This window comes from Hyperolius riggenbachi, chromosome 10, assembly GCF_040937935.1.
Source record: "Hyperolius riggenbachi isolate aHypRig1 chromosome 10, aHypRig1.pri, whole genome shotgun sequence".
NCBI classification, from domain to species: domain Eukaryota; kingdom Metazoa; phylum Chordata; class Amphibia; order Anura; family Hyperoliidae; genus Hyperolius; species Hyperolius riggenbachi.
In genome coordinates this window covers 66,326,844-66,344,521 of record NC_090655.1, presented here as the reverse complement: position 1 = coordinate 66,344,521, position 17,678 = coordinate 66,326,844, and the positions used below count along the sequence as shown (strand labels likewise).

At 48.4% G+C, this 17,678-nt stretch overlaps 1 protein-coding gene across 2 annotated transcripts in view; it reads left to right on the top strand.

The window, feature by feature from the left end:
- The window catches only part of AFAP1L2 (actin filament associated protein 1 like 2), a 232,300-nt gene that overhangs the window by 127,907 nt on the left and 86,715 nt on the right, over positions 1 to 17,678 (top strand). For both annotated transcript variants that reach the window (XM_068257401.1, XM_068257400.1), the window contains exon 5: positions 13,782 to 13,872. In XM_068257401.1, coding sequence (XP_068113502.1) covers positions 13,782 to 13,872 — 91 coding nt within the window. The remainder of the gene's footprint in view (positions 1 to 13,781; positions 13,873 to 17,678) is intronic.

The window sequence follows — 17,678 nt, the reverse complement described above, 5'->3', positions numbered from 1 at the left end:
TGAATATTTTTGAAAGTAGTTTTTAGTTTGTTTTTAGTAGGGATGGGACGAATCCACAATTTCTTCGAATCCGGATCCGAATCTAAAAAGGTTCTCGAATATCTCGAACCTTTCGAATCCCGAATCTAACGAATCCTGCACATAAAAATTGTGCGATCCGTGGTATAGTTGCCCGCAGTACAGGTACCCAGGCATAGGTAGCGAGGTAAAGGTGCCTTCAGTATCGGTAGCAGGGTTTATGGGCCTTCAGTATAGGTAGCAGGGTTTATGGGCCTTCAGTATAGGTAGCAGGGTATATGGGCCTTCAGTATAGGTAGCAGGGTATATGGGCCTTCAGTATAGGTAGCAGGGTATATGGGCCTTCAGTATAGGTAGTAGGGTATATGGGCCTTCAGTATAGGTAGCAGGGTATATGGGCCTTCAGTATAGGTAGCAGGGTATATGGGCCTTCAGTATAGGTAGCAGGGTATATGGGCCTTCAGTATAGGTAGCAGGGTATATGGGCCTTCAGTATCGGTAGCAGGGTACATGTGCCTTCAGTATCTGTAGCAAGGTATAGGGGCCTTCAGTATTGGTAGGTAACTAGGTATAGGGGCCTTCAGTATAGGTAGCAGGGTATATGTGCCTTCAGTATAGGTAGCAGGGTATATGTGCCTTCAGTATAGGTAGGTAGCTAGGTATAGGGGCCTTCAGTATAGGTAGTAAGGTACATGTGCCTTCAGTGTAGGTAGGTAGGTAGGTAGGTAGGTAAAGGGACCTTCAGTATAGGTAGCAGGGTATAGGGCCTTAAGTATAGGTAAGTATGTAGGTAGGCAGGTATAGGTGCCTTTAGGTAGGTAGGTACGTATAGGGGGCCTGTAGGTAGGTAGGTAGGTAGGTAGGTATTGAGGCCTGTAGGTAGGTATAGTGGCCTGTAGGTAGGTATAGGGACCTTTAGGTAGGTAGGTAGGTAGGTAGGTATAGGGGCCTTTAGGTAGGTAGGTAGGTACGTATAGGGGGCCTTTAGGTAGGTATAGGGGGCCTTTAGGTAGGTGGGTATAGCGGCCTGTAGGTAGGTAGGTAGGTATAGCAGCCTATAGGTAGGTAAGGATAGTGGCCGGTAGGTAGGTAGGTAGGTATAGTGGCCTGTAGGTAGGTAGGTAGGTATAGCATCCTATAGGTAGGTAAGGATAGTGGCCGGTAGGTAGGTAGGTATAGTGGCCTGTAGGTAGGTAGGTAGGTAGGTATAGCAGCCTGTAGGTAGGTAGGTAGGTATAGCAGCCTGTAGGTAGGTAAGGATAGTGGCCGGTGGGTAGGTAGGTAGGTATAGTGGCCTGTAGGTAGGTATAGTTGCCTGTAGGTAGGTATAGTGTCTGGTAGGTAGGTAGGTATAGGTGCCTTTAGGTAGGTAGGTATGTATAGGGGGCCTGTAGGTAGGTGGGTAGGTAGGTAGGTATAGGGGCCATTAGGTAGGTAGGTAGGTAGGTATAGGGGCCTTTAGGTAGGTAGGTATAGGGGCCTTTAGGTAGGTATAGGGGCCTTTAGGTAGGTATAGGGGCCTTTAGGTAGGCAGGTAGGTGCGTATAGGGGGCCTTTAGGTAGGTATAGGGGCCTGTAGGTAGGTAGGTGTAGCGGCCTGTAGGTAGGTAGGGATAGTGTTAGGTCGGTAGGTAGGTAGGTAGGTAGGTAGATAGAACCCCCCTCCCCCGCCAACCCCCCCACGGCCCCCTCCGTCCCCCGTGCCTCCTCCGCTCACCCCTGCATAATCTACTCACCTTTCCCGTGGAGCGCAGAGCGGCAGACCTCTTCGTTACTTCCCTGTTCCCTCTAGTGGCCGGACCGGCTCTTACTAATGACGTCATTGTAAGAGCCGGTCACTAGGGGGAACCAGGAAGTCGGCGAGAGGTCTGCCGCTCTGCGCTCCGCTATGGATAGGTGAGTGGATGCGGGCAGGGGGGGCGAGCGGAGGAGGCGCGGGGGGGGGGGGTCGGAGGAGGTCGGAGGAGGACGAGTGCGAGCGGCGGATGCGCGGCGATGCGGCGTCGGGATTCGGCGGATTCGTATAGTGGAAAATGGCGTCGGGATTCGAATCCACGAATCTCGAATATTTCCTAATATTCGAGGGATTCGTGGATTCGCCGGATTCGTCGTCCCACCCCTAGTTTTTAGTTTTAACTATTTTAGGGGGATATCTGTGTGTGCAGGTGACTATTACTGTGCATAATTATTAGGCAACTTAACAAAAAACAAATATATACCCATTTCAATTATTTATTTTTACCAGTGAAACCAATATAACATCTCAACATTCACAAATATACATTTCTGACATTCAAAAACAAAACAAAAACAAATCAGTGACCAATATAGCCACCTTTCTTTGCAAGGACACTCAAAAGCCTGCCATCCATGGATTATGTCAGTGTTTTGATCTGTTCACCATCAACATTGCGTGCAGCAGCAACCACAGCCTCCCAGACACTGTTCAGAGAGGTGTACTGTTTTCCCTCCTTGTAAATCTCACATTTTATGATGGACCACAGGTTCTCAATGGGGTTCAGATCAGGTGAACAAGGGGGCCATGTCATTAGTTTTTCTTTTTTTATACCCTTTCTTGCCAGCCACGCTGTGGAGTACTTGGACGCGTGTGATGGAGCATTGTCCTGCATGAAAATCATGTTTTTCTGGAAGGATGCAGACTTCTTCCTGTACCACTGCTTGACGAGGGTGTCTTCCAGAAACTGGCAGTAGGACTGGGAGTTGAGCTTGACTCCATCCTCATCAAAGATGAGCTTGTGGGGCCTTTTCGGGTTGATACCAGCCCAAACCAGTACTCCACCTCCACCTTGCTGGTGTCTGAGTCAGACTAGTGCTCTCTGCCCTTTACCAATCCAGCCACGGGCCCATCCATCTGCCCCATCAAGACTCACTCTCATTTCATCAGTCCATAAAACCTTAGAAAAATCAGTCTTGAGATATTTCTTAGCCCAGTCTTGACGTTTCAGCTTGTGTGTCTTGTCAGTGGTGGTCGTCTTTCAGCCTTTCTTACCCTGGCCATGTCTCTGAGTATTGCACATCTTGTGCTTTTGGGAACTCCAGTGATGTTGCGGCTCTGAGATATGGCCAAACTGGTGGCAAATGGCATCTTGGCAGCTGCACGCTTGACTTTTCTCCGTTCATGGGCAGTTATTTCACGCCTTGGTTTTTCCACACGCTTCTTGCGACCCTGTCGACTATTTTGAATGAAGCGCTTGATTGTTCGATGATCACGCTTCAGAAGCTTTGCAATTTTAAGAGTGCTGCATCCCTCTGCAAGATGTTTCACTATTTTTGACTTCTGAGCCTGTCAAGTCCTTCTTTTGACCCATTTTGCCAAAGGAAAGGAAGTTGCCTAATAATTATGCACACCTGATATAGGGTGTTGATGTCATTAGACCACACCCCTTCTCATTACAGAGATGCACATCACCTAATATGCTTAATTGGTAGTAGGCTTTCGAGCCTATACAGCTTGGAGTAAGACAACATGCATAAAGAGGATGATGTGGTCAAAATACTCATTTGCCTAATAATTCTGCACTCCCTGTATAGTCTCCTGTGATGTAAATCTGGGCCTGGGTGGTGGTGTCTTGCTTTGAAATACTCTGAAGGTTGTCTTCTCGGCCGTGGACCTCGAAACCACTGTTGTGTTAAGTGGAGGAAGAATACTGTCATTTTTCTGCTTAAGGACTTATCTATGTCACTATCCTAATATTGCATATTGGATTTTTTTTGTGGTGTTTGAAGGTCAGTTGTTGAACCCTCTACCCAAGGGGTTCATTGTGTCAGTGCAGCATATATCTGTCATAGGGCATTGTTTACATGTGGGTTTGGGGCATCCTAGGTAAGCCAAACTTAGATTTGTGTATTTTTTCTTTCAAACCTTTTCTGAAATCTGTTCTTCCAAGTATAATACTTGCCTGATGGGGTTTAGTAGAGAAGCGGCAGTAGTAAAATCCTGTGAACCTGTCCATAACCTGGAACTTCAAGGCATTTTGCCTTTGCCAAAAGTAATAATTCAGTTTAGCGAAAAGTCTTTCCAGTTTATCAACAGACAATGGTGAATCTGACCCTCTCACTCTTTTTTCCATGCTAGTGGTGTTAGTGAACATGTAAGGCAGCCGCAATGGTTTGTACGACGTGCTGCATTTAACCACCACTAAGTACCGCAATGAAATCAATTATCTCTGGTTTGGCCGCCAGTTGGTTACGGCTCTTTCTCAGGTCCGCGGTGGATGTGGAGGCAGTGTCTGCAGGAGCGTTAATATTTCAGCTCAAAGCTTTTCTGGATCCTGGTTTAAACATCATCATCATCATCATCATCACTGGCCAAGGCATCTCATTCAGATGATGGTTTAGTTTAAACCTGAAGAGTTTAGTTTAGTTTAAATCTAAACACTTTACATTACGCAGGCCCAGGATGAAACACTCAGGGTCACGTCGCCTCCTCCCATCTCTTGTCATCTCCTCTGACAAACGTTCTCTGCAGTTTTAGGGGGAGGTCGAGGGAAGTTAGCCGCCGTAGTTTTTTTATTGCTGAAAGCACTTAATGATGATGCAGTCAAGGGGAAATCCCCTCTTTTCACAAGACGTGATGTCGTAAAAGCCTAGATTTATTTGTAGGGTGACATTGTATCTGATAGATTATTGCACAGCTGAAAAATTACCAAATAGCCCTGGTCAACTCTGGCTGAGACATCTCTGAACAACGCAATATATGAAGTCTGAGGGCCCTTTCACACTGGCGCGGTGTGGCAATTTGCCGCAGCCTAACACTAGGGCAATGAAAGTCTATTGGGTACTTCATATTGCATGCAGTGAGCTTTGCCAGCAGACCAAAAAGTCATATAAGTATAAGACGCGCATATTTTTAAACGGACCGTCGCAGTTTTACCCGTTGCGCATGCGTGAAAGCATATTTTAGCAAATTGCTTCCGCGCAAGTCGAGTCGCAAACAGGAAGTGAGCGTCACTTCCTGCTTGGCCTGCTGCCAGACTGGGATTACCGCACACTAAAGCGGGAATCCCCGAAGGCCTGTTTTTGGTGGTGCAATGCTCCTGGGTGCCAATATACAGTGTGAAACCGGCCTCAGGATTAAACCAGGAAAAAAAAAATTAGTAAATATCATCTCTTACAAAGTTGTAAGGTTGGTATTTGTATTCACTACTTGCACTACAGCGATACCAATGCTCACCCTGGAAATACAAAATTACAATCTATGACTCCTCCCACAGCAATAATTATCATGGTACCTACATAAAAAATGCTACACGAGTTCAGACTTGTAGCTACAGACATGCTGGCCACAGCACATTTCAACTGTTATCTCTTTTCCATGGCTCATTTCTGCTGTTCATTTGCCCACGTGGGTGCTGCTATTTTGATATTGTACCCAGACGTCCCGTTTTACCTGGGACACGTCCCAGGTTCAGGGTCCCCTGTCCCAGACTGCAATGTGTCCCAGGTTATCACCCACTTTTGGCCGCTGGGTGTCCCAGCCATAGGACTCTGTGGCCGTATGAGGTAAAGTTTGCCTCATTTACCGTTTGCGGAGTTGGAGTAATCAGTTTTCTGCTGCAATTCATGTGTCAGAGGAAACCGTTGCTGCAGTTATTATTTGATGGACATAGAGACTGCATTTGCTACTTTGGGGTTATTGTTGCAGCATTTGGCATTTTGGAGGCTCATGATTATTACATCAGAATCAGAATCATTTTATTTCGCCAAGCATGAGGGGTCATGCCCGGAATTGTTTTTGGCACAGTACAATAGCTCAGAAAGAATACATAGAGAGAGACACACAACAGACATCAGATTAACATTACATTGTAATACACATCACATTCCCAGTGTGTCACTGAGATGTCTAATAGTTAGTCTTGTGGGCTGGTCGGCTGTTCAGCGGTAGCGCCGCCGGCCTCGCCGTACGTTAGAGCTTGCTTGATGGCAGAATATGGAGGGAGTTTAGGAGGCTGACTGCCGAGGGGAAGAACGAGTTCCTGTGTCTCGTGGTCTTAGTGGAGATGGCTCGTAGTCTCCGGCCCAGGGGCAGGATGCTGAAGTAGCGATGGCCTGGGTGTGAGGAATCATTTGCAATCCTCAATGCCCTGGATTTAAGTCTTTTGTTGTATAGTAGGGCAAGTGAGGGGAGGGGGCACCCAATGATCCTCTCAGCTGACCGGATAACTCTCTGTAGTTTGTCCCTATCATTGACAGTGGCGCCAGCATACCACACCAAGATGGAAGAGCAGAGGATCGACTCAATGGTGGCGGAGTAAAATCTGGTTAGAATTTCTTGAGTCATGCCGAACTTTCTCAGCTGGCGGAGGAAGAAGAGTCTTTGTTGGGCCTTCCGTTGAGTGGCAGTGATGTTGGGCTTCCAGCTTAGGTCACAGGAGATGGTAGTACCTAGAAACCGGGCGCAGGACACTCTGGTTACCTCGCTGCCACCAATGTAGATTGGAGGAGGGGAGGGAGCAGACCTCCTGAAGTCAATGATTAACTCAACGGTTTTTTCGGTGTTTAGCACCAGCCTGTTCTCCTTGCTCCAGTTGCAAATTCTCTCCACCTGCTGACAGTACTCTCGGACATTATCCTTGGTGACAAGGCCAACGATGGTGGTGTCATCAGCGAACTTGATGACCTTGACAGAGTCTGCCTCAGACCTACAATTGTTTGTGTAGAGGAGAACAGCAATGGTGACAGTACGCAACCTTGAGGAGCTCCTGTGTTTGTGGCCGCTGCTTGAGAGTGGATATCGCCCAGTCTGACGACTTGGGACCTGTTGGTAAGAAAGTTTGTGATCCAAAGTTGTAGACTGGGGTGGACCTCCAGTGCAGCTAGGTCCTGTTGGAGAATGCGTGGGCAGATGGTATTAAAGGCCGAGCTGAAGTCCAGGAGTAGTATTCTAGCGTATGTGTCCGGCCTGTCAAGGTGGTCGTTGATGAGCTCCAGGCAGATATTGATTGCATCATCAGTGGACCTGTTTGATCTATATGCAAACTGGAGGGGGTCAAGGAGGGGCGAAGTGGAGAGCTTGAGGTAGGCCAGGACCGCACGCTCCATGGTTTTCATGATGACGGACGTCAGGGCCACGGGCCTAAAGTTGTTCAGTTCGGTGACTCCTTGTTTCTTAGGCACAGGTATGATGGTAGACTTCTTGAAGCACGCAGGGACCTTGCCTTCCCCCAGGGACTTGGTGAAGATAGCAGAGAGAATTGGAGCAAGTTGCCTACCGCAGTTTTTCATGCATGCTGGAGATACTCCGTCCGGGCCAGGGGCTTTCCTGGCATTTAGGGTTGATAGGAGGCGCAGGACCTCGGCCTCACTCACCACCATGGGAGAGGGCAGACTTAGGGTGTTGTCAGCAGGGCATGGAGGAGGGGTAGCCGATACCTGAGTCTCCTCCGGTTCTTCCTGGTTCTCGAACCTGCAGTAGAATCTGCTGAGTTCTTCTGCTAGTATCGGGCTGGGTGTTGCGTGCTGTGGTTGTGGCTTATAGTTTGTGGCGGCCTTCAGCCCCTTCCATACAGCACGTGAGTCATTTGAGCGCAGATTGAGTTTGATTTTCTCGGCATACTCTTTTTTTGGCCGCTCCCAGCTCCCGCTTAAGATCGTTTCTTGCCTTCCTATAGTCCTCCTGGTTGCCGGACTTGTGTGCAGCCTCCTTTCGCCTCCGTAGTTTCCGTAGCTTGTTGGTGAACCACGGCTTGTTGTTCGGGTACACCTTGAAGGATTTCGTTGGTACACACGAATTCTCGCAGAAACTGATGTATGAGGCGACGTTATCTGCCCATTCATCCAGGTCTGACGCTTCCAGGGACCTCCAATCAGTGCATTCAAAGCAGGCTTGCAGTTTCAGTATGGCCTCGTTTGACCACACCTTGGCAGATTTACTGATCGGTTTAGCGGATTCTAGGCGCCTCCTGTAGGTAGGGATAAGGTGGATAAGACAGTGATCCGAGGAACCCAGGGCTGCCCATGGAGCCGCTATGTACGCATCCTTCAGTGCTGTGTAGCAGTGGTCCAGGGTGTTCGGTCCTCTGGTGGGGCACGTTACATGCTGGTGATAGCGTGGCATCTCCTGACGCAGGTTGGCCATGTTGAAATCGCCCGTTATGATGAACAGTGAGTCCGGAAGGGACGTCTCCCACTGCGAGATGGTCTCGCTTAGGACCAATAGGGCAGATTTGATGTCGGCATCAGGGGGATGTATACTCCAGCAAGGGCATAAGAGGAAAACTCCCGTGGTGAGTATGGCGGTCTACAGTTGATAAGTAGTAGTTCCAGGTCCGGAGAGCACTTCCTGTCTAGTATCGTCGGGGTGGGGCACCATGAGTAGCTGATGTAGAAGCAGATGCCACCACCTCTTTTTTTCCCCGAGAGGATAGGGTCTCGATCTGCTCGGATGATGCTGAAGCCCGGGAGAAGGAGGGCGTTATCGGGGATGTCCCCATGTAGCCATGTTTCCGTGAAGCAGAGGGCCGGAGTGTAACTGCCAAGGTCTCTCTTGTCGCAGAGGAGGCGTAGTTCGTCCGTTTTGTTAGGGAGGGATTGTACATTCGCCAGAAGGACTGAGGGGATGGCTGAGCGTAGGCCCTTCTTCCACAGACTCACGCGGGCTCCGGCACGGCATCCTCTCTGCCTCTTACCTGGCCGGCGTCTCAGGGCTGGGTCTAGGACTTGCTGTATGTGGTCCCAGATCAGGGTGGTCAGGAGCTTGACTTCAGGTAGAGGGGTGCCCGTGGCTCCCACCCTAGGAGCTGTTCCCTGGTATAGGTGGTGCGTGAGGCTAGGGGTAGCTTAGGAAGGCCATGGTCGTTGGCGCTAGGGGTGATGGTGCACCAGCGTGGGGTGGAAGGGCATGGCATATTGGTGCATCCAGCTTGCTCAGCGGGGGTGCATGCAGGCAATCGTCAGTTAGTCAGCACCACAAAGGTTAGCCTGGCGCTCGCTAGCCCCGGGAACACCAGGGGTTTGGGGGGCCGAGGAGCAGGACTGCCGTGGGTCGTCAGACAGACAGGCAGGCGGGTTATGGGGCCGATAGCAGGGCCGCTGAAGGTCAGCAAGCAGACAGGTCAGCAAGCAGATGGCAGGTAAGCAGACAGGTCCACAAGCAGCCGGCAGGCAAGTTGTGGAGAAGACAGGAGGGTTGTAGTGCATAAAAAGCAGGACTGCTGTGGGTCGCAGACAGGCAGGCTGGAGGGCAGAGAAACTGCGGGTCAGCCAGGTGGGTTGGTTGTAGGGCAGAGAGCAGGACCGCTGTGGGTCTGCGGACAGGCGGGCAGGTTGGAGGGCAGAGAGCTGTGGGTCAGGCAGCAAACAGGCAGAGTGAAGAAGAAGGCAGGTTTCTTACCCCTGGTGGGTGGCAGTCTGATGGTCGGGTGCCATCTCGATTACTCAATCCTGTCGCAACTGCAGTGTCTGGGGCTTGTTGACTGGTTGCTGAATGAAGCCGCTCTGTGGGTCCGTAGTTCTGTAGTTCAGCTGCTGCATATGAGGGCCTCTCTCCTGATAATGGCCACGTGGGAGGCCTGAGCAATGAGCGAGCGGATGGCTGGCTGCCTGTGGTTATCCCCGCTACCAGGAGGTTACCGGATGTGTCAGCAGTGCTGGCTGTCCATGCAAGGGTGAAGGGCCTGGCAGCGATCGGCGGGCGGCCACACGCACATGCTGCGCCCCGGGGGCTGGAGGCCCCAGGAGGAGAGCCGCTCTCTGCTGGCTGTCGGAACCCTTCCACGTGGGTGGCCTGAGATCGGTCCGGCTGCAGAGATGGGTCTGGCGGCGGGAACCTGGAGCCGAGTCACGGAGCAGCAGCAGCACCGTCCAGGCTGTGCGGATGTCGTTCGGGCCGGAGGTCAGCGGGGGCTCGCTGATGTAAGAGGTTAGCACTGCAGCTAGGAGCCGGCTAGATATTTAAATACCGCCCTCTAAAACTGCACACTAGAACTAATGTAACTAAAAACTAACTAAAACTAAAGCTAAAAACAGCGAAAAGGGGTAAAAGGAAAAAAAGAAATGTGGAGCTGTGTGCCACGGCTGCTGATCAGCGTGGTATGCTAATACTGTAACATCAGCAGCTTCTGCAGATTTTGCGCACAATCTAATCCCACCATAATCCTACTCTAATGTCCTACAATATTATGTATTTATATAGCACTGGCATCTAAGGCAGCACTTTATAGAGAATGTAGTCCTGTCCTTGGCGGAGCTCACAATCTAATCCCGGCCATAGTCAGTCTAATGTCCCACCATATCATTATTATGTATTTATGTAGCACTTTCATCTTCTGCAGCACTTTACAGAGTACATAGTCATGTCCTGGACTGACATCCATAATGCAAATCTCCCATTTCACCACATCATTGTGGGAACACTGTTTTCTTATGTGTTTGGGGAACATGGCCTAATTACCTTTACGGTCACCTTGCCTATCTGTGTTTTTATGAGGAATATCTGCCGCACTGCCTCAGAGATTCAGAGATACATTACAGTTCGCTCTGCCCACACCATGTCATGGACATGCCCATTTCCTCACTGTGGTCATGGACACACCCATTTTTGGCATGGTGCGCCCCCCCCCCCCCTTTCCTTTCCCCTCCTTCCCAGGTTGAGCTAAAAAAATCAGTTTTGCAAACTTTTTCTCAATTTTGATGAGGTAGTCAAATAGGAAGACAATCTTGACCTCAAATTGATCATATGATCAGGTACCCCATGACACCTGGAAAACTACTACTTTTTCTGTCTGGAGAAAGTTCTGAAGTGTCAGGTGGAAACTTTTCCCTTTTCACCTTATTTTGAAGCCTCCTTTCTGTTTAGGGCCCTATAACACCTGGGGCGGTGCGGTACTTTTATTGTACTGCGGTGGGGTGCAGGATTTTTACCGCACCCAACCTCAGGGCAAATTAACCACTTGATGAACCCCCCCCCCCTAAAGACCAGGCCATTTTTCACAAAAAGGGCCACTGCAGCTTTATAGCACAATACAGCGCACAAGTGATTTTCCCCTGTGATCGGCTGTCATAGGCTTCAGCCTATGACAGCGGATCACCCTTGAGCCAATGGAGGGGAAAGCCGTGTCACATGGCCGTCCCCAGTACAGCACTGCTGCAGATCGCAGCACTGTACAGCAATAAAAGACGACAATAAAAGACGCCGATCGCCGCTTGGAGACTGAAGGCGGAGCTCCACCATCAGAGAGGGGATGTGCACGCATCTGCCCGCAAACCACACCCCAAGGATGTTACGCCGATCAGTCCTTAACAGAAGTGACGTTTTCGCTGCATCCCCGACACAAGGGCAAACCTACGTTACCGTGCGGCGACCCGCAGCAGACCGGAAGTCGTGTGTCAATGGCGACGCGTGTGTTCTAAAACAACTGCTGCAAGTTTTACATGTTGCGTTTGCACGAAAAGCGTATTTTAGCTTGGCAGGGAGCTGTAGAAGAAAACCGTTTATTTGCATCAGTGAATAAAACATCCTCACAGTTTCCTACAATGGAGACAAAGTGTTTAGTGGATGTCGGGTCATATCTGGCATTTTGTGTTCAGTGAAGATTATGAGAGGTTCTTCTGCTGCTCGTTAGCATCTGTCAGAGAAGGAGTTCCCCCTCCGATGGCTATATTGTGCCAAATATATCTCCCAGTTTTCCATGAAGTTTCTGTCAAGCCTGGACAAAGCCATGAGTCATATCAGGGAGGGGGCTGCATTGATCCGTTAGGGTCACCCCTCCTCCTCCTCCTTCTCCCCTTTCTAGTGACAATAATACAGAACACAGAGATGGGATCTGTCCTGTATTCCCACACAGTTCCTGTGAACCCAGAATACAAACACATGCATTATATACAGCAGTGGCTGCTCTGCCGGGACCTCTATGCTCCAAGTAATCTCCTCCCTCTCTCCACTGCAGATCAGGCTAGCGGATGAGAAATCCACCTTAAAGAGGACCACCGGGAAAATATTCAGTATTTTTATTTAAAGCATAACTCCGCCTTTGATAAACTGATTCACTCACTGATCACTTTATGACGGAACAGCTATAGCGGGAACAAATCTGGGAATGGGGCTGCTCGCTATGCGAAATGTGATTGCTAATAGCCGGCGCTTGGAGGCCATTATTAGTAGCCGCAGTTCCATAAGCGGGCGCACAAATTAGCTTGGGGGTTAAGGTTAGGTGGTCACAGGGTTAAGGTTAGATGCCCACCAGGGACGGGGGTGTTAGATGCATATATGGATTTATCACCCGGTCACTTTAGCGCAGGGCAAGCCCAATGATGGCTCACCCTGCTGCTGCGCAAATTCCGGGCGGCGTTCACAACTATGCCCCCTCCAAGTCGTAGCAATTTGGTGGGAGCAGCAATTCGGAGACCGTCGATCACCAGCACCCCAATTTCAATGCTGTGCGGCCATAGACCTATTATTATGTCTATGGTAGCGCCAAGGTAAGGCGCAGCGCGTGCCAAAATTACCTGCTTTTGGAGTTGGGTTTCCTGCGACCTACATTTTTTTTCTTTTGCCATACCCTGTGCTCAAATTGGCTTGTGGGGCTTTTGAATGTATGGTCCTTTATGAGGATCATTCTACTAATCTCATCTAGCGCTTCTCCCTTTGCCCTCGGTACAGCTTCACATCTTCATGCCTTGGTATCCACAAGATGCTGGAGACATTCCTTTGAGATTCTTTGTGATGACATCATACTATTTATGCAGATTTCTCAGCTGCACATTCATGCCACAAATCGCCTGTTCTTCCACAACCCAACACCACCACCAGCCTGGGCTGCAGGCACAAGGCAGGTAGGCCACATGGATTCATTCTGGGGTTGCCAAGTTCTGACGCCATCTGTGTGCCTCAGCAGAACACTGGCATTCATTAAACCAGGCTATGTTTTTTTGAAGGGTTCAGCTGTCCAGTTTTGGTGATCCTGTGACCACTGTAGCCTCAGTTATCTGTCCTTCCCTGACAGAAAGGTAACCCAACATGGTGTGATGTGCTGTGCATTCTGAGATGCATTTCTACTTGCCATTGTGTGGGTACTGGATTTACAACCGCGTTTGTCAGCTCAAACCAGTCTGGCCATTTTCCACTTACCTCTTTCATTAATGAGGTTTTTCCAACTGTCCATAGAGCTGCCTCCTGGATGTTTTTTTTACTTTCACACCATAGTGAGTACATGATGGATAAAAGATTCCCAGGAAATCAGCAGTTATAGTTATAATTAAACACAGCCCACAAGAGTCACACCATGGGCAAATCCAGAGATCACATTTTACCCATTCTGATGTATGATGTGAAAAATTAAAGAGGAACTTTACTGATGGATGATGTTGGCAGGGAGAGGTCACCTTTGATGCATGATGGTGGCAGGGCAAGGTCTCCTTTGATGGATGATGTTGGCAAGGAGATTTCACGTTATAAAGGATGATGTTAGCAGTGTGATGTCACCTTTGATGGATGATGTTGGCAGGGAGACCTCACCTTTGATGAAGTTGGCAGGGCGAGGTCTCCTTTGATGGATGATGTTGGCAGGGAGATGTCACCTTTGATGGCCATTGTTGGCAAGGCGAGGTCTCCTTTGATGGATGATGATGATGGCAGGGAGATTTCACGTTCTGGTGGATGATGTTGGCAGGGAGATGTCATCTTTGATGGATGATGTTGGCATGGAGATGCCACCTTTGATGGATGATGTTGCAGCAATGGTGGAAGTGTTTATATTCTGCAAGGATAAGGTATAACCACTTTCTTTGTCTTCACTCACCAGGTTCCGGAGAAGGTGCCAGTACCCAACACCAAAGTGGATGTACAGGAGGGGTATTATGAAGAGGCAGAACCCTATGATGCTTCCATTAATGGTAGGTCTTTATATGCTCTATTCTGTGTCCACTAGAGACTTATAATTTCACAAAAAGCTCGTAAACACGCTTGGTTACAGTTGGCTGATGACCACTTCAGGAGACGATTAAACTGTGTACAGCAGTCCCCGACCCCAACCTGCGAGCCATCTGCCAGCCAGACTCTTCCCGATGGGTGGCCAACTTCTTTGAGGAGACAGCTCCCCCGCTCGTCGCGTGATGTCACAAATGCGCCACTCCGTCGTCCCTCCCCCCGCATAGCAACAGTACAGTTGTCGACTACATAGCTGATGGGTCTGTACAAGCTGCCCCTGGGATGTCGTCCAAGAGGATCAGGTCTCGCTCTTCGATGGGTAACACACATCATAGATGAGTATGCTTCCAGCAGAAGATACCACACTATTAGGGAAAGGGGGAGCCCATTAGAATGGGAGTGACAGTGTGCAGAGCTGGCAGCTCAGAGATCTGACCACCAGTGTCCCTGAGAGGTAGAAAAATCGCTGTAGTTTTACTCTCCAGCTTCCACCGATTTAAATATCTGTTATACTTGGGTTGACCCTTTACTTAGAGTTGAAAGTGGCACCTCCTTTAAGCTGTAGCAATGTTATAAAAAAAATAATGTATATCCTGTACGTTCAGAGTTTAGCTGTGTGGATTCCCTCTATGGAGTGCTTCATTGAACTTGGACCCGTCTGTAGAAAGTTGAATGCACTCAAAGAAGCACTGTAGTGACGTATAGAACAATGTAGTTAATTATTCAGGATACACACTTTTACGGTAATTTTCATGGTTTCAGCAACACTTCCTATATCTATACATTGCTGGATATTGATATGTAGCCCCGCCCTCCCAGTGATGCTTGGCCTAGGCTGTGTAGCTATTCGGAATTCTCCTCCCAAAGCACTCTGGGAGACCAGGCATTATTTTCACTAGCTTCGGAATTCTCAGAAACAAACATTCCACAGAGCTGCACCTGAAAGGACTAAAGATGTCACCACCTGTGAGAAATCAAGGTGAAGAAAGATTTTACAATAACAAACACTGACTAAATCATTTATAAAGTAATATTGTAAAAAGAAAAAGCTATTAGATTCAGTTTGTGTGTTCTCCCCGTGTTTTATCGTGGGGTTTCTCCAGGCACTCCACTTCCTCCCACATCCCCCCCCCAAAATAGATACGTTAATTGGCTTCCCCCTAAATTGTCCCTAGACTATGATCCATGCACAACATGATACATATGTAGACATATGACTATGGTAGGGATTAGATTGTGAGCCCCTCTGAGGGACAGTTAGTGACAAGACTATATACTCTGTACAGTGCTGCGGAAGATGTCGGCGCTATATAAAAACTAAATAATATTAATAATCATTACTTTCACTACAGTTCCTCTTTACTTTTCGCTGCCCCCTGAGCAGGACAGGCATTTAGAGAGGGCAGAAAGGTCATACAGAGTTCAGCGTTTTTGGGAGGCAGATGCGAAATTTTCCAAATAAACTACTGCAGGCTGACAGGATGATGTCAAAGTTTTCTAGCGGACCAAGGCTGTACCAGGACACTGCTATTAGCAATGACTGGCAGTACAGAGATCCCAGTGGCTGCTGTGCCTGCTCATCAGTAGTAATGACTGGCTGCACAGAGATCCCAGTGGCTGCTGTGCCTGCTCATCAGTAGCAATGACTGGCTACACAGAGATCCCAGTGGCTGCTGTGCCTGCTCGTCAGTAGTAATGACTGGCTACGCAGAGATCCCTGTGGCTGCTGTGCCTGCTCGTCAGTAGCAATGACTGGCTGCACAGAGATCCCAGTGACTGATGTGCCTGCTCGTCAGTAGCAATGAGTGGCTGCACAAAGATCCAAGTGGCTGCTGTGCATGCTCGTCAGTAGCAAGAACTGGCTACGCAGAGATCGCTGTGGCTGCTGTGCCTGCTCGTCAGTAGCAATGACTGGCTGCACAGAGATCCCAGTGGCTGATGTGCCTGCTCATCAGTAGTAATGAGTGGCTGCACAAAGATCCCAGTGGCTGCTGTGCCTGCTCATCAGTAGCAATCAGTGGCAGCACAGAGATCCCAGGAGCTGCTGTACCCGATAGTCACTAAGCGCGGTTTGTACTGCTGAGCACATAGCTGAGCATTCTTATTGTAGGACATAGCCAATAGGGAGACAGCACATCATGCGAATCCATGTATTTTTCTGCGCCATAGAAAGGCACAGCAATGCAAGTAAATGCAGGGCCAGTGCTTCTAAAAGTATAGAGGCAAAAGGAGGCAATTGCCCCAGGGCCTTATAACCTGTGGGGACCCCCCAAGGTGCCCCTCCAGCTATCGTGACCCATGACAGCAGGGATGCTCTGTGTTTACTTTGTAATGGAAAAGGAGGAGGGGAAAAATGGGAATGCCAAAAAATGCTTTTCAGGCGCCATATGATGACGGGAGGGGCAACTGTGGCAGCTGGCACAGGAACCCTGTGGGCGATTTGGTTTGAAGGAGAGCCTCGGGGGGGGGGGGGTCCTCAAGTTACTTTTGCCCCAGGGCCCCTCTGTATGCGATTTCTGCGTGCTTGTAAGTGTGTGAAAACACAGCATGCTGCATGTATTCCAATGGTGCCGCATAGGAATAGATGTCTATGCATTTTTCTGTGTGCAAAATTGCATTGCATTTTCTCTCCTCTCTCCAAACACCTTCCTTCAACCCATGCAGGAAGTAGCATATACAGTATATATAGTATTATATCCGTGCAAGAGATTGTATAAAATCCCATAAGCTGCCAGGAAGTACAAGTCTTCAGATCAACTTCATCAACATATCTCCTTTAAACTTCAGCGCTGTGTGGTATTTCAAATTATCATTACCCAGATTATAAAGTCTATACACTTACTTTGTTCGAATCAATTAAGCGTATAGACCTTATAATCTGGGTCTCTCCTGAAATTGGTAAGTCTGCACTTTGAAGGGTGTCTGGTGATGGAAATGATAATTTGAAATACCACACAGCACTGAAGAGGAAGTAGCATATAAACAGAAGTTATAGCACTTTAATTACTATGTGAACAGCTGTTGCTAGGCAGAAATCTTGAATTCCAAAAAAGCATGCAAAAATTAGCATTGAAACAAATACAAAATTGTATGCTTCTATGCAATGCAGAAAAACATGCATTAGAAAACCCTGTGATTCCATGCATACAGATTACAACTTAGTAGGTGATGAATGTTGTATCCTAGGAGGCCAGAGACCCTGCAGCATCCTATGAAGCTGATATTATTGTTTTAAGATGTAGACTAGCGCTCAAGGCCACCATTGCTTGCAGACATGAAGGACATCCTGGTTTATCATCATAAATATTTACATTTTCTCACAGGAAAAGAAAATCACAAGGAATTCTGAGTACATTTTGTAATGGTTTCATCAATCTGTAGAAAATGCCTCTAATGACTGAAATAATACATTCCTCTTCTATAAGTAAATCAATAGAGGCATATTTATGAAACAGGGTGTGTCTATGCAGATATTCTATGCTATGAGAGTGTGTCTATGCAGATATTCTATGCTATGAGGGTGTGTCTATACAGATATTCTAAGCATGAGGGCGTGTCTCTGCAGATATTCTATCCTATGCGGGTGTGTCTATGCAGATATTCTATGCTATGAGGGTGTGTCTATGCAGATATTCTATGCTATGAGGGTGTGTCTATGCAGAGATTCTATGCTATGAGGGTGTGTCTATGCAGAGATTCTATGCTATGAGGGTGTGTCTATGCAGATATTCTATGCTATGTGGGTGTGTCTATGCAGATATTCTATGCTATG